Here is a 20,380-nt window from a genome sequence, read left to right on the forward strand (position 1 = left end):
CAGCGGCCCTGTTCCGGGGTCCTAGGCCGGACAGCCTCCAGGTGGGGACTCCGCCCAGCCTGCAGACATCCTGGGGATGTGACAGGCGCCCTGGGCCTGACTGCAAGAAGAGCAGTGCTGGGGCTGGGGCCCCTGGGACCGCCCGCAGCATTCACACCCAGTCCAGGGGGCAGCCCGTGTCTGGTGCCAAAGCTCAGGGCGCCGAGGACGGAAGGAGCAGCACCGCGGTGGGAGGCAGCACTGGGGCGGCCTCTCCTATCGGAGTAGTCACTCTTCAGTTTCCATTTTAGTATCGTTTAAGCCCGACACTGGCATGGAAGATGGCTAACAGCCGAGCTCACTGAAGAGGCCGCACCTCATGCTTAAAAAGGAGGTGACAGAGCTCGGGAGCCAGAAGGGTGGTGTGAGTTGCTGGTCCCAGTGCCGTCACTGAGGCATTGCTGCCACCTGGTGATGGCAAACCTCGAGGGCAGACTGTGTGAGTTTCCACATGTCCCCAACTTCCCCCGGCGTCCTGTGTCTACTGCCCAAGGACCTGCCCATGTGAGAAAGGGATGCTCATGGGGGTGAGTGACACTGTCACAGCTCCGCCTGCCCTGATGTGGTCTTTACGAGCAGACACTTTCCAGATTTATTGCTATGGTTTTATGCGCTGAGCCAGTTGCACTGGGGAGGAGCAGTGCGTGAGCACGCAGCACCGCTGTGCAGAAGGGTCAGTGTGGGCTGGCCGCGGCCTCACAGGCCTCGAGTCACCCATTGAGGACAGACTCCAACCTGCAGAAGTGGGTTGGCAGCAGGGCAGCCATAGTGCCCTTCAGAAGCAGGCTGGGCAAAGGAGCCCGGCACAGGTGGGAGGTCAAGGCTGTGCTGGGCTGTCTGGGCCCAGGTAGACGGCCTTCTCTACGCCATCCACCTTCTGGACGTGCTCCAGGTAAGCGGAGAAGTGCGTGCACTCAAAGCGGCCGCTCCCACGCACGTGGGCCAGGAAATCCGGTGCTCCTGGGACGATGACATTGTCAGCCAGCAACACCGTCCCCTTGCGTAACAGGCCACACTCCTGCAGGGGACAGAGGGTTGGAGGGGTGAGGATTGGGGTGATCAAGGAGCCCACCCCAAACCAGGAGGTCAGGTGGGGGCTCCACACACGGGCCTGTGCCTGGCCCCGGGGTCGGCCCCACCCCAGCTCCTGGGGTCAGCAGGGTCTCCCACCGCCCTCCATCTCCCCCTGGCAGCGACCACTGCAGGACAGCGCTGTGCCCAGCACTAGTCCCACATCCAGACTGTCAGCTCTGTGAGGAGGGATCCCCTCTGCTCCCTCCTGCATCCCCAGCCCCTAGAACAGCATGTGGCAGGCACACAGAGGGTGCTCATAAAATGCTACCTGGACAATGAGCAGAAGAGACGATGGGGCTGCAGTCCCACCCACAATGCCGCCTCAAGGCCAGTGGGTCCGTTGGTCACCGGGTGCCAGGAACACATGGCTGCTCCAGGTAAGAGGGATGCCTGGTGCCTGTGTGTGGGCTGCTGGGGGCTGTCACTGGAGAGTTGGGCCACCTCACCTGGGCGACCCTGCAGGGCCAGGGGATGGCAGAGGGGCAAAATTCGGGACCCACAAGCCTGCCCCTTGGGGGTCCGCTGTGGACAACCCCACGCCCCAGCATTTGAGGTGCCCCTCTCCACCATGGCTGGGCCTGGGGCAGCTAGCTGGCATTCCAGGGCCTAAGCTCTCAGAAGGAAGGAGGAATGGCTAGACACAGCCTCAGGCCAAGACCGCCTGGGTGGGCAGTCCCTCTGAGTGGCGTGGGGAGGCACTGCTTAGATCACAGGAAACAACGGACAGAGAAACCTTGAGAAGAGCGGTTTGCCTGTAGGGGGCAGACCAGGCAAGGGATGCTCCGGTTGTCTTGTCCCCTAGATTCGACTTTGAAAGAACGGAGCCTTTTTTTACACAATCATAAATTAAAAGTTAAGTAAGTAAGTAATCCTAGACATCGAGAGCAAAATCCCACGCGTGGCCCCAGGTGTGACTCAGCCTACAGGCAGCCCGCGGGGAAGTCCAAGTGACCTAAACCCGTGGGGCTCTGCTCTGCACCCCTCCAGGGGGCGCCCCAGGACAGTCTTGGGTGTCTGGGCTCTCCTGGTGGCTGTCACTCCCAGCCTGCAGGCCACAGGGGAGGCCGAGGGCCCTCTGGCCGGCCCTGAGGCGCACACGCAGCTGTGAGGACTGCGTGGTGGGACAGCCCATGAGCCAGAGTTGGAAGGACCACTGTGACTCCCGGAGCGGCTTCTCTTCAGAACAGAAAAGGAAGGAACTTCCTAACAATGGTGGCCAGCAGACCAAGAGAGAGCAGCCCGGGCCCAGCCCCCAGCGGGCAGCTCAGGCTGGGGCAGGAAATGCCCAGGGGGCGCCGGGGGCGGGGCTCCAGCCTGCTGGGGTCGTGCTGAGGGACGCAGGAGGCATCGCTGGCCACAGACGGGACGGTCCGAGGAGTGAGAGGCATCAGACACTCAAACCCCACGAGTTCACCATGAACGAGCCAAGCAGAGGAAGAAGCTGTGGTGGCCTTTGGAGGGTGCCGGGGCGCATCCTCAAGGAAGCTGGACCTAAGGGGGAAGGAGGCGGCACCCATCCCACCTGGGGATCCCTGGGGACACCACGGGCCTCCTGACGGAGGACACAGAACGCTGGAGAATTCTGGCCCGAAGAGCAGGGCGTCCGAGCAAACCACCGCGGGACAAAAGGGCGTTTCAAATGTCTCTGCAGTTCCCCGACCCTCCTTCCTTCACGAGGTGGAGTCTGGATGCTCGCCCCGTGGGTGTGGGTCGCGCCAGAGACTGGCTCCTGACAGAGGGAAGAGCGGGAGCACAGTGTGGGGCGCAGGGCCTGGCTCATACGAGGCACCGTGGCTCCCTCCTTGCTCCTTCTGTCTCTCTGTCTCTGTCTCTATCTCTCGCTCTCCCACTCAGGCTCTTGGGACAGCCAGCTGCCATGTTGTGAGGACACTCAAGCAGCCCTGTGGGTACGCCTTGTGACAAGGGGCTGAGGCCCCTCACAGCAGCCATCGGACTGTGCATTGCCACCTGCCCCCGCCAGCCCGCAAGCCCTTTATTCCTGACTGAGGAGGGGGGAGGCTGGGCCGCTGCAGAGCCGGGCTGCCCCAACCCCGCACAGGCCAGGGGCCTGCAGAGCCCCAGCTGCAGGGCAGCAGGACATGTTTCAAAGCGCCGCCATTCCCAATCCAGGGCCCCTCCTCTTTGGGCTGACCCCCAGCTTCGAGCCAGCAGCCCCGAGAGAACTGCCGGCTTCCCGTCACTAAGGGCCCTCCGTGCTGCTTCCCCAGGAGCGAGGCCCCGTCACCACTGCTCACCAGAGCTGCTGAGATCCTCCCGCTCCCGGCAGGCCCAGCGGCGGTGGAGCCTGGCTCTGCCCTCAGTGCCCGAGCTCCAGGGCCACACCCTCTGCCCACGGTGGGCCTCCTTGGCTAGGGTGCCTGGCTCCTCAGAGTGGCCGCGACCCGCCGACACGGCTGCCCCTGCACCAGCAGCCAGCACCCAGGCCCATCCCAGCCAGGCGGGTCGAGGCTCACCTCCAGGAGGAGCGTGTCCGGCAGGTACCGGTCCTTCCAGTGGTCGAGGAAGACCACGTCCAGCGTGTCCACGTCATATTTCTTCTTCAGCTGGGGGATGATGTCCTGGGAGGCCCCGAGGACAACGGTTACCTGGAACAGATTTCCGTCAGTGCCCACACCCACAGGGACAAACAGACTACCACGCCTGGGCACCCACGCGAGAGTCCACCGACAGCTCTATTTGGGGTTCTGGGGAGACAAGCCCCCTTCTGCCCGCTCCCTGTGGGGGCAGCCTTGGGAGTTTCCTGCTTGTGGATGGGGGCAGCGAGACCGCCCTCCCGGAGCTGCTGGGGGACCCGTGAAACCCTCCATGACCCTGCAGCAGGATCACTGTGGCCTCGAGCTGCACCATGGGTCTTGCCCTGGGCCCTCCCCTCCCACCCGGCCTGCCGGGCCTGGAGCGGCAGTGTGCACATCTGTCTAGGGGGCAGGCGCCACACCCTGTCCTGCAGGCCCGCGAAGTCCAGCATCCGCTGGGTGATGGCGGCATAGTCAGGGTTGATCTCGATGGTGAGCAGACGGGCGCCGGGCGGCAGCAGGCGGGCCATGCGCACGGCCGAGTAGCCGCAGTAGGCCCCCAGCTCCAGCAGCACAGACGGCTGCTGCTCCTGCACCACTGCATCCAGGAACTGGCCTGTGGAGCACGGGAGGGGTAAGTGCAGGCAATGGTGGGGACCCACTCCTGGCCAGGACATGCGCCTCCCAACCGAGCAAGAGCCCCTCCTGATGCCTGGCCCCAGCCCTTGCCTGAGGCCCCCAGGCCTCCCAGGATGGCCCCCAGGCCATACCAGAAGGCCCCCAGCCTTCCCTGAGGCCCACAGTCCTCCCAGGATGCCCCCTAGGCCTCCCCAGATGGCCCCCAGCCCTCCCTGAGGCCCACAGGACCCCCCAATGGCCCCTAGGTCTCCCCAGACGGCCCACAGATGGCCCCAGAGGCCCACAGGCCTCCCGATATGACCCCAGTCCCTGCAAGATGGCCCCCGCCCCCATCCCTCCCTGAGGCCCACAACACCCCCCAGTGGCTCGCTGGCCTCCCCAGACAGCCCCCAGCACTCCCTGAGTGTGGACTACCCCCCAGCATGGCACTCGGCCCTCTCCAGGTGGCACCCAGCCCTCCTTGAGGCCCCAAGCACCCCATAATGGGCCCCTGCCCTCCCCAGATGGCCCCCTGCCCTCCCTGAGGCCAACAGCACGCCTCAATGACCCCCAGGCCCTTCAGATGGTCCCCAGCCATCGCCTGAGGCCCACAGCTCTTCCCAGAGGGCACTTAGCCCTTCTCAGATTGCTCCCAGCCCTCCCCTGAGGCTTCCAACCCCCCCCCCAGATGGCCCCCAGCCTCCCTGAGGCCTACAGCACCCCCCAATGACCCCTAGCCTACTAGGATGGCACCCAGGCCTCCCCAGAAGACGCCATGCCCTCCTCTGAGGGCCACAGTGACCCCCAATGTCCCCCATGCCTCCCAGGATGGCACCCAGCCCACCCCTATTGGCCCCCAACCTCCCTGATGCTGGACCACACCCCAGCATGGCACGCTGCCCTCTCCAGATAGTGCCCAGACTCCTTGAGGCGCCAAGCACCCCACAATGGCCCCTAGGCCTCCCCAGATGACCCACAGACGTCCCCTGAGGCTCCAGGGGCTCGCGAGATTACCCCAGCCCTCCCCAGATGGCCCCAAGCCCTCCCGTGAGGCTTCCAGCCATCCCTAGATGGCTCCCAGCCCTCACTGAGGCCTACAGCACCCCCCCAATGACCCCCTAGGCCTACTAGGATGGCACCCAGGCCTCCCCAGATGGCCCCCAGCCTTCCTTGAGGTCCACAGCACCCCCGAAGGGCCTCAGGCCCTCCCCAGATGGCCCCCAGCCCTCCTCTGAGGCCCCCAGCCCTACCTCAAGTCCCTGGTCCCACCTTGTGCACCCTCCAGGCTCCCAAAGTGCCTGAAGCCTCTGTGCCTTTGCATACACTGGTCCCTCTCTCTTTTCCATGATTCCTGGCTGACCCCAAATCGTCCTAACCCAGAGCTGCCGTCTGTGGAACCCCCCACCCCACCTTGCCCATGGTCTATACTCAGAGCCTCCCTGGCTCCCTTGAGTTGGACACTGTCAGAGGCTCTGAGGGGGCTGTCACGTCTGTCCCCAGGGCTCCACTCCAGACAGTGCAGCACATGTTCACGCCCCAGCCTGGAGTCCAGAGGTCAGGAGGCAGCCCTGGGGACGGCCCGGGGCCTGGGCCAGGCAACTCCAAGGAGCTCTGCATACCCTCAGGCCAAGCAGGGACACCAGGCACCCACTGCCCGCGCTGCCCAGCACCAGGTCTGTGGGATGGCGCACGAGTGTGGGGCCTGCTTGGAGACTCTGCTGTCACCTCCCACTCATGTTGGCTGAGCTGGTCTGTGGCAAAGGGGCCAGCTGAGCAGTGGCCTCCTGCACAGTTTATTAGACGTCCCTCCCGCCCCATGGGAACAGCGGTGTGGGTGTCAGGGTCTCAGCCAGGCCTTTGCTCCTGGCTGGGGGAGGGAGGCTGGGCGGCGACCTGGGCCTCCAGGGCTCCAGAAGAGCCCCCACCCCAACACCCAGAAACGGGCTGGGCTGCCCCGCCTGAGGCCTGTTTCCATTTCCACCGCCTGCCGGCTGGGCCACTCACCTTTCTTGTTGCCCACGATCATGGCCCATTCCTTCTGTGAGCAGTAGGCGTCAATGGTCTCCAGCACGCTCTGCGGGTCCCCGGCCACCGCGTGCTGCAGCACTTGGCGCAGAATGCGCTGCTCCTTGCTGTCACCCATGAGCAGGTTATGGATGGGCTGTAGGACTCACTTGTGCCAGCCGATGAGGAGCCAGCCCAGCGTCGCAGGAAGAGCAACAGAGGCAGCAGTGCCAGGCCCAATGAGAAGGCTGCCAACAGCATGGGTGTGGGCTTTGGCGTCTGAGGTAGGCAGGGGTGGAGCGGGGAGGAGGGGAGAGAAGGGAAGGGAAGGAGCCCAGGGGAGGGTGCCAGGCTTCAGTGCTTTGTGGCCTGCCAGGCAGCCCCACAGCCAGTGCGGGAGCTCAAAGTCCCTCAGTGGTAGCGCAGACCTGCCCCTCCTGGCTCACTCACCCTCTCCTCAGTTTGGGGGTGCTACCACTGGCCCCTTATGCTGATGGGGCCCCAAGGTTCAAGAAGCCAGCCACATGCCCAGTTACCTAGCTCGTGTCAGCCTCGGGGAGTGCAGCCACCCCCCAACAAGCCTCCTGTCCTTGGGGCCACACCCTCAGGTGCCCGGAATAGGTGTGGCTAGCTTTCCTGCCTGGGGCCCTGTCAGTCACAGCCCCCGTCTCTGGGCGCTTTCCCAGGCGGCCCTGAGCGAGGGGGCACAGCTGGCCTGGGGTGGATGCAGTGCACGGGGGGCCCACCCGTGTGCAGTGCACTTGGGCGCCCACACTCAGACCGTCCGGGAGACTCCAGTGGTCCTTTAAGGGAGCTTCCAGGGAAAGACACAGGCAGTCCCCAGGCCAGGCACACGGGTCACAGGTGCATTCGCTGCTCCCCTCATGGACAGCCAGACATGGAGCATCTGTTCCTCTATGAGGAAGGGGAGCCTGCTGCCCGCACCGCAGTGTGAGCCAGCCACGCCAGCTGTGACCAGCTGGCTGCTGCAGCACGGCCTCCCCTGGCAGGCGGCACTCCGGCAGGTAGCTGAGGATGCAGGCAGACGGAGCTGGGCTCAGGGCCCATGCAGACAGGGGCAAGGCTGAACCGGGCAGCCCTGGGCTGCTGGCCAGCAAAGCAGAGTTCACAAAATGCAGGGCAGATGCCACGTGACCCATTTACCCAAGGCAGAGTGGACACAAGGTCAGCACGTCAAAGTCTGCACCTGCTCTGGGCCCAAATCCTCGGCCCTCCCTACTCCCCGTGCCACCCTGACGTTCAGAGCGACTTTCCCAGCCCTCAGAGCTGTAGCACCTCCTCTGAGCTCTGCAGCTAAGCAGACGGCATTTGTGCATTTGTGCCAAGTTCCCTCGCCACCAGTTAGCCATCAACAGAAACCATAACCTGAAAATGACCAGCGTCCAGTTATCCGGGCCCCTTCCCCGAGGCCAGCCCTCTCCTCTACTTTCTCTCCCTGGAAGGAGCTTGGAAGGCCCCAGAGAGCCAGGGAGACGTCTCCCCGAGTGTTCCACAGCCCGGGACATCGGCAAAGTCTCCCTGGTCCTCGTCTGCCCTCTAGGTTATAATGAGACAGGAACCACAAGATAAGGCCCTAACAAGATTGGCCTAACCAATCGGCAGGCTAGGAGAATCAGACAGAGGCCGCCAAGATCCACGTTCCACAGCCCCTGGACGTCCCTGGGCTTGCGCATGCGCCCTAGCACCCAGGAGTCCACTGAAGGTGACCCTAGCCCCATCAGCATAGTAAAAATCCCACCCAGGGCTGGAGAGCTAGCATGCTAAAGATACACACGTCGCATGAGGAGGCATGCTGAACAACAGCGCAGGCGCAAGCACAACCCACCCCTACAAGCGGTGACCAGGCCCTCCTCCCCAGCCTTCACCTAATAACAGCCCCACAATCCCCTCCCTAACGGGTGTCACCTCCCCCTTTCCTTTCCACGCAGCCTCCCTTGTGTTGTCTCTCTTGATTTCCATCCTGCGGGACAACAAGCACCCAGTGTTCAGTAACAATGGCGCACGTGCACCCGTGCCTTAGGAAAAACAGGGGAACTGAACGAACCCCTTTGCTCAAGCCATATTTCCCAGGAGAGCAATTCTAAATTTGGAAGTGACACATAAGCCCAAGGGCTAGTTACATAGAGCTCGTGGAAATCAACGAAACAAAGACGATGTAAGAGAAAATGGGCCCAGGCAGCCACTAGGAACTCACAGAAAAAGGCCATAGAGCGCGTGCCCGCTGGGGCAGGTCTGGGCGCTGCCCCACCCTGAGGAAGAGCGAAGGGCGATCTCTCCAAGGGCCTGCGGCGGCAGTGCCGCTGCAGGAGCACCGGCCTCGCCGGGAGAGGCCCACCGGGCAGTACGCACCGACCCAGCGGGCGCGAGGGAGAACACGCGCACGGCCAGGCCACGGACCGAGCGCAGGTCTTCTAGGGGCAGCGGCCGGGAAGAGGCTGGAAGCTCCCCCTGCGCTCCTCCTGCGTGGTACACTTTCTGAGGACACACCTGTGTTGCTTTACTTATTATTGTTGCTAGTAGTGGTGTTTGGGTGGTGAGTTAGGGGGCCATTTTGTTCATTCTCTGCATTTTAATAATACCTGGTAAATGTTAGAAACAAATATCAAAAACAAGAAAGAATATTCGGCTTAAAGGGCGAATTACTAGCTGGACCCTGCAGTCATGAACTATCCATTTCCATCCCCGAGACCGGAGCTCTGTAAGAATCCGGCTTTCAAACCTCTGTTCTCTAGGTCTGTCTGTTCCTCACTCTGCGCGGCACTGTGTCCCTCGGGAATAATGGAGGGCGCAGTCAGGATGGGGCCACGGCACGGCAGGAGGGGTCGCAGCTGGGGCGCCAAAGCCCCTCTCCTCCGGTCCGGAGGGGTGGCACGCTCTAGCGGCCAGGAAGAGGCTGGAAGCTCCCCAGAGCGGGGAGGCCAGACGGGGTGGGCGTGGGCCCCACTGCACACAATGCTCCTCACTCCCCCGCCATGCTCTCCGCCCCCGGCCCCTGGGCCCCTTCCAGGGCCCTGTTGGGACAGGGCACTGGGGCTCAGAGAGACGCTGAAAGCCCCTGATGCAGTGCCTGGGGGAAGGAGCTTCAATGCCAGCTCGCCTGGTCCTCTAGGGCCCCAGGGGAGAGTCCTGAGATTCTCCTGTGAGTGTGAGGGACCACGACCCAGAGTGAGGGATTGGCTGTTTCCGGCCACCAGTCGAGCCTTGACTACTGCCCGCACTGGCTGCTCACAGCCTCTTCCCTGCATAACACGGAGGCGGGGGGCGGGGGCGGGGGGGTGCTCCAGACTCCAGGGCCCAGCTTCTCCCAACCTCCCAGGCTCTGCATCGCCCAGCTGGACTGAGGCCACACCCACCTCTCCATGGGGGGAGGCAGGGCCACGCCCACCTGACTGTCCAGGGTAGGACATGTCCAGGTCTGCCTGGAGGTGTGTACAGCAAAAGAATGAGCCAGTTAGCGAATGGAGGGCAGTGGTCCTGAGAAACGGGGAATCCTGCTGCTCAAGACGACCACACAGACGCAGACAGAGGAAGCGTTCAGAGCTGTGCAGGGCCCCCACCTGGGATTTCGCTCCAGGAGCCGACTCCTTTGTGGGGAAACAAAACACGGGGTGCCCCTCCTGTCCTGGGTCCTGGGTCCCTAGCACCTGCTGCTCTGCCCTTGGAAAGAGCCACTACCAAGGTTGCTCTGTGTCCTCCAGCGGCAGCCTCAGGAGCCCCAAGATTCCACACCCTAGCTTTGACTCTGAGCCCTGGGTGGGGGTAAAGAGTCTTGGTTACCTCACAGAGATCCAAACTGAAACGGCTTACGCTGGGACCTGGCTTCAAACCACCCTGGGGCAGGGTGACAGGAGGACAGAGGAAATGGCCACTGGCCAGGAGGTGAGAGCATGGAAGCCCAGGGGCATCTCAGATCCTCTCTGTGATACCAGCTCAACACAAGGTTGACATAAGGGAAGCCATATTGTAGAAAAGAGACCATATTTTAACTTTGAATGGCCTCTGACTGACCGACCCAGCTGGACATGCACCCACCAGGAGATCCACCTGCTCTGTAGATTTTCTGACCCCGCTTGTGCGTGCATTTTCCAGCTGTGATAAGATGATAACTTCATTCTTTTGAGTTCCTCAGGAACATGATGACCCCTGAACAGAGAGTCTACTTGGTGTGGCCAATCCGGGTCTGTAACACCAGAGGGTCAACATTCCTAACCCCCTCCCCTATAACCCACTGGCCTATATAACTGCTTCAAGATTCTGTGCCCCCTTAAGATGGTTCTTTTGGACATTAGCTGGCCATCTTCCCTCTTGCTAGTAAACTGTGATAAAATGCCCTTTCTCTGCCACCATCTTGCCTCTTGACTCGCTTTTGTCTCACGGTGAGCAGATTGTGCCCTTTGGAGGTGACAAAATCTGGTGACCATGAAGGGACAATAAGTCCTGCTCGGGACTTGGCCAGTTTGATACTGACCCTGATATCAGTTTCCCTACATTAAACCCAGCATATATGGGGTTAAAACCAAGACACTCTGTCCCTGCTTACTCCCTGGCTTCCTGGCTCCAGAATCCACTATCCTCCATGGAGACAGACACCACCAAGGACAAGCACCTGGACTCATTATCTCCTCCCCACAAAGAGATACAGGCTGGTGGGAAAGCTGCTGACCGGCAAGGTCACGGGCTCCCTCCTCTCTGCAAGTTGTCTCAAGGCCAAAGACAGGCTGGTGGGAAAGCTCCGACCAGCAAGGCCATATGTTCCCCCTCCCCTACCTAAAACCCCAAGTAAAAATCCTTCCTTTTAGCTTTTCGGGGAGTTTGGGATTTCAGCGTTAGCTTCCCTCTCTCCTTGCCCAGCACTGTGCAATAATAAAACTCCTACTTTCTTCCACTACACCCAGTGTCAGAGATTGGCTTGCTGTGCAACAGGTCAGTGAGCTCACTTCAGGTTTGACATCAAGTTGACCTCAGATGGGTGACCTGTTGGGTAAGTCCCTCACGGCCACTGAGACTCCCTTTGTATCGGGTCTGCCCTTGCTGCTCTCCCGTGCAGATGATGGCTGCCTCCTAACGCTCCCTATGGTGGAAAGAGAAACAGCTACTTCTGGTCAGTCTCCGGGCTCACATCTGGAGTAGGGTAAGTCAGCTTGGGGGTGTACCACTGAGAACTCACCTCCCCCCCACATCGGGCGTCCCCTCTTTGAGAGGGAGACCATCTGGTTCCCTGCTGGATGGGAAGAGGTATAGGACTTCACCCGAAATGTAGGAGCTGGTTCACTGGTGTCTAGTTTTTCTGTGTTTGTGTTTGTGTCTATAAAGAGCTCCAGGATCAGACGTCTTTGGGGTGAGTGAGCTCGTTGAAATGCGCCTGTGCCTAAAATCGTCTAATATCTCACCCAGATTATAGGTTAGAGGTCCCACTGTGAGATTTGGCTGCTGGGTTAAAGTCACAAGGCCAGGATTGTGGGAGACAATATAAAGGGCTCAGAGTCGCTGGGGCACTCAAAAGGATCGGGTTAGAGTCCTGAGCTCAAGGTTAGAATGTCAGGAGGATTGAACTTTGGTGTCTGTCCATGTTTGTCTATGTCTGACTGTTCCATTTGTTAAAATTGGCTGTTTGGGGACTGAGTTTCTCGGTGATCATAACAAACTCTCTTTAGAAATTATCTTGTTTGTTGCAGCCAACTTGGGAAAAGCCCCCTACAATGGGGACAACTGTAACCAGCTGGCAAGAGAACCTAGCATAACTTCAAATTCCAGAGGCCATTCTGGGCTCTTTTTGAGCCTCCAAACCAAGGAACAAGGGAAAATCTTTACTCTTTAAAGAGTCAAGGGCTCCACTTTTCCACGGAAAGTTTCCAGGACCTGCAAATGTTTGCAGAGAACAGCAGAATCTCACCAAGCTTGTTCTGTGTCCTGAGGGCTTGGCTTGGTAACTGTCAGGTTGGGTGGGGGGGGTCCCCAAACTGTCAGACAAAAATACAGTTGCACCCCATTTTGTGGTAGGACAGAGTCAGACAGAAATGTGGGCTGCACTCCTGTTTGTGGCTGAAAGTCCTACCAAAACATGGTCAGCCTCAGGGGACCTACGCTGGCCCTTAGAAGGAAGCCTTGGTGGGCACTTCATTGTGAAGGTCTTGATTTCAGGGATGCTTGAAATTTTTGCGATCTGATTCTAGCTGCAGCATAAATATACTTTTGACCAGCAATGTCTAAATTCTGAAACAATGGGAAACACTAATACAATTCCCACCTGTAGGCCCTTAGGCTGCATTCTCCTGAATTGGGCAACTTTTTTTTTTTTTTTTTTTTTGAGGAAGATTAGCCCTGAGCTAACATCTGCTGCCAATCCTCCTCTTTTTGCTGAGGCAGACTGGCCCTGAGCTAACATTCATGCCCATCTTCCTCTATTTTTTGTATGTGGGATGCCTGCCACAGCATGGCTTGACAAGTGGTGTGTAGGTCCACACCCGGGATCTGAACCAGCGAACCCCAGGCCACCAAAGCAGAACGTGTGAACTTAACCACTTTGCCACCAGGCCGGCCCCCTGAATTGGGCAACTTTTAGCTACAAGTAAGTAGTACAAGCTAGTGAGTCCTCATTGCACTGATCCTTCTCCTCCCAGAGACAGTCGCTATTTTTCCTTGTCTCTGTTTTGTGTGTGTGTCATTGTCATAAAATGGAAAAGCCATAGAGCAAGATCCAGGCACTCTGTAAGCCTGCTGTCCAGGGGGGTTCCAGTAGGCTTTGCTGCAGGGCCTGCCTATGGAGTATGTGCATAAGAGGGAAACTGTTGCTAAGGGCATCTTGGAAGCCAAAAGGGCTGTGATATTGGTGGACACAGGTCGAGCAGTTAAGAGCCATTAGGGTGCTTGCCACCTCAAGAAGTCTCCCGTGAAAGGATGAGTTGGTCACAGAACAGGGTAGATGACACAGGTCCCCCTGCCAACTTCAAGAAAATGTCTGTGCAATGACAAGGTACTCTGTAAAGCACACACAATCCCCAACCCTGTGGCATCTCCCTCCTAGATATCATTCTGGCTCTGAGAGACCTAAAGCATAGCTAAAGCTGTTATGTGCATGCAAGATGAGATTTGTTTCTTTTTGTCTAGTGCTATGTCTTGAGAGCTTGGCTTTGTGACCTCTCTGGTCATGAGGGGTCCGAGTCCATCGGGGGCCTTTGCTGTTTGTCAGTGCACTGCCCCCTGTGCAGCAGAAGCCTTTGCTTTCTTGGACTATTTTTGGGAGGGAACTTTCTACATCTTGTGAGGGCTGCTTCTTTTGCACTCTCTTGTGGGGACACCTCTTGCATCCATAGTTAAGCCATAAATGCTTGTAGGTATTGGAATGTTAAAAAATTGATAAGGCAAGTATGCCCCAGAAACTCCACCTTGGAGAAAACTTGAGTGGTTTCTCTGTGTCTTTATGACGTAGTTGGACAGGTAGATCAACCTATAATGTCATTTAAGTTACAACTCAATTTCTGAGAGATTAAGAGCAATTACTTAAAAAAAATTCTTGCAAGACTGGAAATGCAGCTCTAGAGGCAGTTCAGGTTCCACCCATTTTTCTTATCTCAAAGAGCTTGCAGGGGCCGCCCCATGGCCGAGTGGTTAAGTTTGTGCATTCTTCTTCAGTGGCCTGGGGTTTCAGGGGTTTGGATCCTGAGTGCAGACAAGGCACCACTCATCAGGACATGCTGAGGTAGCATCCAACATAGCAGAGCCAGAAGGCCCCACAACCAGAATATACAACTAAGTACTGGGGTGGGGGCGGGTTGGGGAGAAGGAGAAAAATGTGCCAATCTTCAAAAAAAAAAAAAGAGCCTGCAAATCCTCTGGGGAATATCTAGCCATCACTAATTCCTAGGACTGCAGGGGAAAAAAGGGGGGAGGGCAAGAAAAATGGCCAGAAGAGTGCCCTTGCCAAACATCAGCATCTTGAATGTCTTCTCCACAAATATTGGTAAAAAAAAGGCTTAAAACAGAAATTTGTATTCATGACTAGGGAGCCTTGTACCTGATTCATGGCAGTAATTTGAAAATGATAGCTGTGCAGTCTCTCTGTATGTGTGTCTATACATATGTTACATGTGTGTGATATTTTTACCTCTGGATGGTACGGCCAAAAGTTAAGAGCTCTGTTTAATTGGCTTAAAGTAAGCACTTATCTAAATTATTTCTAAATGGAAAAGAAATTAACCCTAATGTCTTTTAAGTTAACATGATATAAAATTAATCTTTGGTAACTGAAAGCTTATTTAAGATTGTTGGTTTGATTGAAATAAGCATGTCCTCAAAGTTGTCAGCTTTTGGATATGTTGCAGACAAGTCTGGGTTTATTGGTCAACTAAGTTGATGTTATCTCTATCACAAAACTGGTTAGCAAAAATAATAACTTAAAATGATGGCTAATTTTATCTAATGTCTCATGAAGTTTTGTAGGCAATCTAAGTAATCATTAGAAACAAGTAAACTGAATAAATGTAGAAAGGGTAAAAGTTTTGGAAGAAAACTTTTTAACAATGATTATGTGTTATGATGTACGTACTCAAAACAACTTACAATGATGGCTAACTGCTTTAGTGTCACATGAAGTTTTTGTGAGTAATCTAAATATGATTGTTACCAAGAAATGGTTAGATGAAAGCGAGATAAGAGTTTATAGATAAACTTTTAGCAATAATATAGTTTATGACATGAGTACTTAAAATAGCTTCCAAAATCTCTTTGGTGACTTGAAACATTGAAGTTTTGCTAGGTTAAACTGAATGATAAAACATTATTGAGTATCTAGATCATTTCCAAATAAGATAGAATATTAGATATTAATTATTAAATCTGCTTTATCTACTTTTGGCTTTTTATTACAGAAAAACTAAAATATGTTTGGGTCTATTAGTAAACATGTCTTGTATTTTATTAAAAGTTGTTCTATGAAGTAGTATGTTTCTAGAAATTATTTTTAAAAAATGCTTATGAATTTGCCAAGCCACAGAATGTTAATATGAAAGACAGCTCACAATTGGTTTTTAGCTTTTATTAGGGTCTGTTAAGGGTTAAAAATTCTAAATTGATATATGTAATTAAGGCCACTGGAAATTAACAAGGAAAACAGCTCTGTATACGAGGAAATTAAAATGTATGTTTTCAGTAAAGAAGGTATAAAGAATGGAAATATTTTTATTTGTTGGGTTAAGAAATATAAATTTGTCCTAAAGTACTAGAAGAAAGAAAGAAAAAAGGGAGCGTGGGACAAATTCTGAATGTAAAAAGAAAGTTATAGAAGGTTTGTGAAAGAGAAATTCTGAAAGGAGTTTTATGCCTGGTCAAGTTGGCTAAGATTAAAGTAAATCCAATTAAGTAAATGAACTTTAATGTCAAAAAGAAGCTGGTGCAAAAATTAAAATTTGGTTTTCTCTCTCCAAAGGAAATTATTTCTTGAACTTTTGGTCTGCTCTTATAAAAGGTTTTTCTTTAACTTGAAGTCTACCTAAAAGACAGAAAATCTATGTTTTGTTAAAACAACTTCCTATGTTTAGAAGGACTGAAGTCTCTCTATTAAGATTTTTTGACTGTTTCTGTTCTCATTTTGAATATTACTTGAGCATTGTTTGCAGTGAGCATTGTTTCCTATCTGAAAAGTGTTTTAAAACCTTTTGATATTTTTGACAAGCCTCCTCACAAAAATAAATAAATAAATAAATTCCATGCCTGGATAAAGACTTTCTTTTGACCTGGAAGAAGGAAGAGAATTTCTCTGGGGATTTTCAGAGGGCCCCTGGGACTTCTCAAAGAGATTTGCTTTTTCTTCCTATAAGGAGGAAAATACTAAATTAATTAGGCTTATTTGGTCTGTTAAATTACACGGGAAGCATTGTCAAGTAAGTGATGATAAACTTCCTAGCTGGTGTTATATGCATAAATGTTATTGATATAAATCTTTTAAAAATTATAGAACACTCCTGAAATTCTGATCTGTCCTGACTGCCAGGCACAATTCTAGTTATTATCTTGAAGTGTGGTATGTCACAGAAATAGCCAAGTGTCTTTGTCGGTTGCCATTTTTGGGGTCTTTTGTTGTTTACAGACTGTTATGATTTCACTCTGATGCTTTTGCAAAATGTGTTTCATCTTCAGAGAAACTTATGCAAAGAATTCTGACACAGGATTCTAGAATACAGGTTTCTGATAAACTTTCAGATTGTGAAACTGCACTAGGTAAGAAATTACAGAACTCCAACAGAGAAACTGATGACCTCATGAAGCTGCCAACAGAAGATGAAGATCAAGAATCGACTACACAGGACTGTGAACTGATGAGGATGATTATAATTTATTTTTATTTTTATTTATTTTTTTAAGATTTTATTTTTTCCTTTTTCTCCCCAAAGCCCCCTGGTACATAGTTGTATATTCTTCATTGTGGGTCCTTCTAGTTGTGGCATGTGGGATGCTGCCTCAGTGTGGTTTGATGAGCACTGCCATGTCCGCGCCCAGGATTTGAACTGAGGAAATACTGGGCCACCTGCAGCAGAGCGTGCAAACTTAACCACTTGGCCACCGGGCCAGCCCCTGATTATAATTTTTATGATTTTTGTTTGAAATATTGTTGATTTTTTGATGTTTTGTTTTGTTTTCTAGGATTTAAGGAAATCTTTTTCTCTTTTCTCTTATGCTAACGATGACATATAGCAATTTGGTGAAATTACACCTTTGTGAGCAGAATTGTAACATTTATCTTTTTCTACCTACCTGATCCCTCCAGAATTTGGAAACTTAGTGAGTGAGTGAGTATGATTGTTTCATGGCAATATAGTTACTTTCATAAGTTCAATAAGAATCTGTTCTCCTTATAACAGGACACATTTGGAAACATTGGTTATATAACCAAGGCTTTGACTGGAATGTCATATTTGAGAGAAACATACACTCAGATATGAAGAGACACCTTTTGAGGAGTAAAGGTTGACGTTCTGGAATAAAGCCACGTGGAAATATTGGCCTGGTACCTTGTTTACAGAATTCCCAGTAACCCGGATAAGTAAGGAAGGTCACTAATCCAGCAGGTGCCTGGAACCTCAAATACTTTGGGGAACCTCAAGAGAAGAGAGAGATTCACCCAAATCTAAAGTATTGCAGGTGAAGCCTGATGACAAATCCTTAGCTTGGCTTTTCTGGCCTCAGGAGGCCTTTAAAGTTCAACCTGAGATTCCCTATAAAAGTTCCAGCAAAGCAGATTTAAAAGAGCCTATATGATCAATGGCTATTCTTGCTATACTTATGTAAATAATTGAATTAAGTTTTATTGAAATTAGGCTTATTTTGCAAACCACTGAGTCTCAATTGGTTATCTTTGGTAAAAATGTGGATGATTTTAGCGAGAAAAATTATGTTTCAATAGAAACTATGGTACACATTCATGGATATTAGATTCTTGTTTTGTTACTTACCTTTGAGGATTTTATTGGTATCTGTTTACTGGACTGGATCCTAAATTCTTCTAGTCTCTTGAAATCTGGCTACAAATCTCTAAACCAACGATTTCACTTTTTCCCCCCATCATTTTCACTTGGAATCATTGAGAATTGAACCTGCCCTTTTTCCTGAAGCTTTGCAAACTGAAGCTGGAGGACTTGATATAAACTTAAGAGAGATTCATATCTGTTGCTGTGTAAGCCCCTCAAAAAGATACTTGAACACCAGATGACATCATCAGGGACATTTCAAAGTGCAAAAGCTGCTTTGACTCTGAAATCTAGAACTATTCTTGACTGGATTCCCTCTGGGCTCAGAAACTGGTTTATAATTTGCTCCTGCCATTATCCTTGTTTTCCTTTTCCCTCTCTAGAAATACTTATTAAATAGCTGGTTACTTACTTACACAATATAGGCTTAACTTTGGGAGCCCACCTGAATCACCATCTTACTAAGAGACTGGTTGGATGAGATGGAACAACCTATGCCCCTCATCAACAAGATGTCCCTCAAGATTGAGGGATGAAAAACAAAAAGGGGGAATTGAAACCAGATCAACACAAGGTTGACATAAGGGAAGCCATATTGTAGAAAAGAGACCATATTGTAACTTTGAATGACCTCTGATTTACTAACCCAGCTGGATCTGCACCCTCCAGGAGATCCACTTGGTCTGTAGATTTTATGACCTCTGCTAGGGCATATCCCTCCAGCTGTGATAAGGTGATAACTTCATTCTTTTGAGTTTCTTAGGAATGTGATGACCCCTGAACAGAGAGTCTGTGCTGATAGCCATCATCAATGACAACTGAAAGATCTGGTGTGGCGATTCCCAGTCTGTAACACCAGAGGGTCAACATTCCTAACCCCCTCCCCTATAACCCACTGGCCTATATAACTGCTTCAAGGTTCTGTGCCCCCTTAAGATGGTTCTTTTGGACATTAGCTGACCATCTTCCCTCTTGGTAGTAAGCTGTGATAAAATGCCCTTTCTCTGCCACCATCTTGGCTCTTGATGATTGACTTTTGTCTCATGATGAGCAGATCATGCCCTTTGTGTGGTAACATCTCCTTTTGTATATTTTCCACACCTCATTACAGAGACTTTTAACTGGCTTGCAAGCACACTTTCTTGAGTTCATAATAGTTTACATCAATGTGAGATTTCAATTGTACATTATTTCTTCTCCGTCAGCACATAAGTGCTGCCCTTCACCCCCTATGCCCACCCCCCATACCCCTTCCTCTGGTAACCACTGAAGTGTTTTCTTTGTCCATGTGTTTGTTCATATTCCACATATGAGTGAAATCATCTGGTGTTTGTCTTTTCTCAGTCTGGCTTATTTCCCTTAGCATTATTCCCTCCAGGTCCTTCCATGTTGTTGCAAATAGAATGAATTTGTCTTTTTTTCTGGCTGAATAGTATTCCATTGTATATATATATATATATATATATATATATATATATATATATATATATACCACATCTTCTTTATCCAATCACCAGTTGATGGGCACTTGGATTGTTTCCATGTCTTGGCTATTGTGAATAGTGCTGCAATGAACATAGGGGTGCATATGTTACTTTGGATTGTTGATTTCAAATTGTTTGGGTAGATGCCCAGTGGTGGGATAGCTGGGTCATATGGTAGTTCTATTTTTAGTTTTTTGAGGAATCTCCATACTGTTTTCCATAGTGGCTGCACCAGTTTGCATTGCCACCAGCAGTGTGTGAGGGTTCCCTTTTCTCCACACCCTCTCCATTTGTTATTTTTAGTCTCAGTGATTATAGCCATTTTAACAGGTGTAAGGTGGTATCTTAGTGTAGTTTTAATTTGCATTTCCCTGATGATTAGTGATGTTGAACATCTTTTCATGTGTTTATTGGCCATCTGTATATCTTCCTTGGAAAAGTGTCTGTTCATATCCTCTTCCCATTTTTTGATCAGGATGTTTGTTTTTTTATTGCTCAGTTGTGTGAGTTCCTTATATATTATGGAGATTAACCCCTTGTCAGATATAAGATTTGCAAATATTTTCTCCCAGTTGGTGGGTTGTCTCTTTATTTTGATTCTGGTTTCTTTTGCCTTGCAGAAGCTCTTTAGTCTGATGAACTCCCATTTGTTTATTTTTTCTTTTGTTTCCCTTGTCTGAGAAGACCTGGTATTCGAAAAGATCCTTTTTAGTTGGATGTCAAAGAGTGTACTACCCATATTATCTTCCAGGAATTTTATGGTTTCAGGACTTATCTTCAAGTCTTTGATCCATTTTGAGTTAATTTTTGTGTATGGCATGAGATAATGGTCTACCTTCATTCTTTTGCATGTGGCTGTCCAGTTTTCCCAACACTATTTATGGAAGAGACTGTCTTTTCTCTATTGTATCTTCTTGGCACCTTTGTCGAAGATTAGCTGTCTGTAGACATGTGGTTTTATTTCTGGGCTTTCAGTTCTGTTCCAGTGATCTGTGTGCATTTTTGTACCAGTACCATGCCGTTCTGATCACTGTGGCTTTGTAGTACATTTTGAAGTCAGGGATTGTGATACCTCCAGCTTTGTTCTTCTTTCTCAGAATTTCTTTAGCAATTCGGGGTCTTTGGTTGCCCAAAATGAATTTTA

At 52.0% G+C, this 20,380-nt stretch overlaps 1 protein-coding gene across 6 annotated transcripts in view; it reads right to left on the minus strand.

The window, feature by feature from the left end:
* Window positions 1-617: 617 nt before the first annotated feature.
* The window catches only part of LOC111774802 (catechol O-methyltransferase), a 35,483-nt gene continuing 15,720 nt past the window's right edge, over window positions 618-20,380 (minus strand). Inside the window, exons 2-6 of one of the 6 annotated variants that reach the window (XR_011441660.1) lie at window positions 6,270-6,548; window positions 4,070-4,263; window positions 3,588-3,719; window positions 1,382-2,842; window positions 618-1,057 (exon numbers count right to left, since the gene is read on the minus strand). Coding sequence is in view for 4 of the 6 variants with exons in the window: in XM_023648109.2 (XP_023503877.1) it covers window positions 901-1,057; window positions 1,382-1,569; window positions 3,588-3,719; window positions 4,070-4,263; window positions 6,270-6,408 (810 nt within the window). In the remaining 2 variants the exon portion in view is untranslated. The remainder of the gene's footprint in view (window positions 1,058-1,381; window positions 2,843-3,587; window positions 3,720-4,069; window positions 4,264-6,269; window positions 6,549-20,380) is intronic. The other 5 variants (XR_011441661.1, XM_023648109.2, XM_023648110.2 and 2 more) reach the window with 5 other exon arrangements.

Source organism: Equus caballus, chromosome 8, assembly GCF_041296265.1.
Source record: "Equus caballus isolate H_3958 breed thoroughbred chromosome 8, TB-T2T, whole genome shotgun sequence".
Classification (NCBI taxonomy): domain Eukaryota; kingdom Metazoa; phylum Chordata; class Mammalia; order Perissodactyla; family Equidae; genus Equus; species Equus caballus.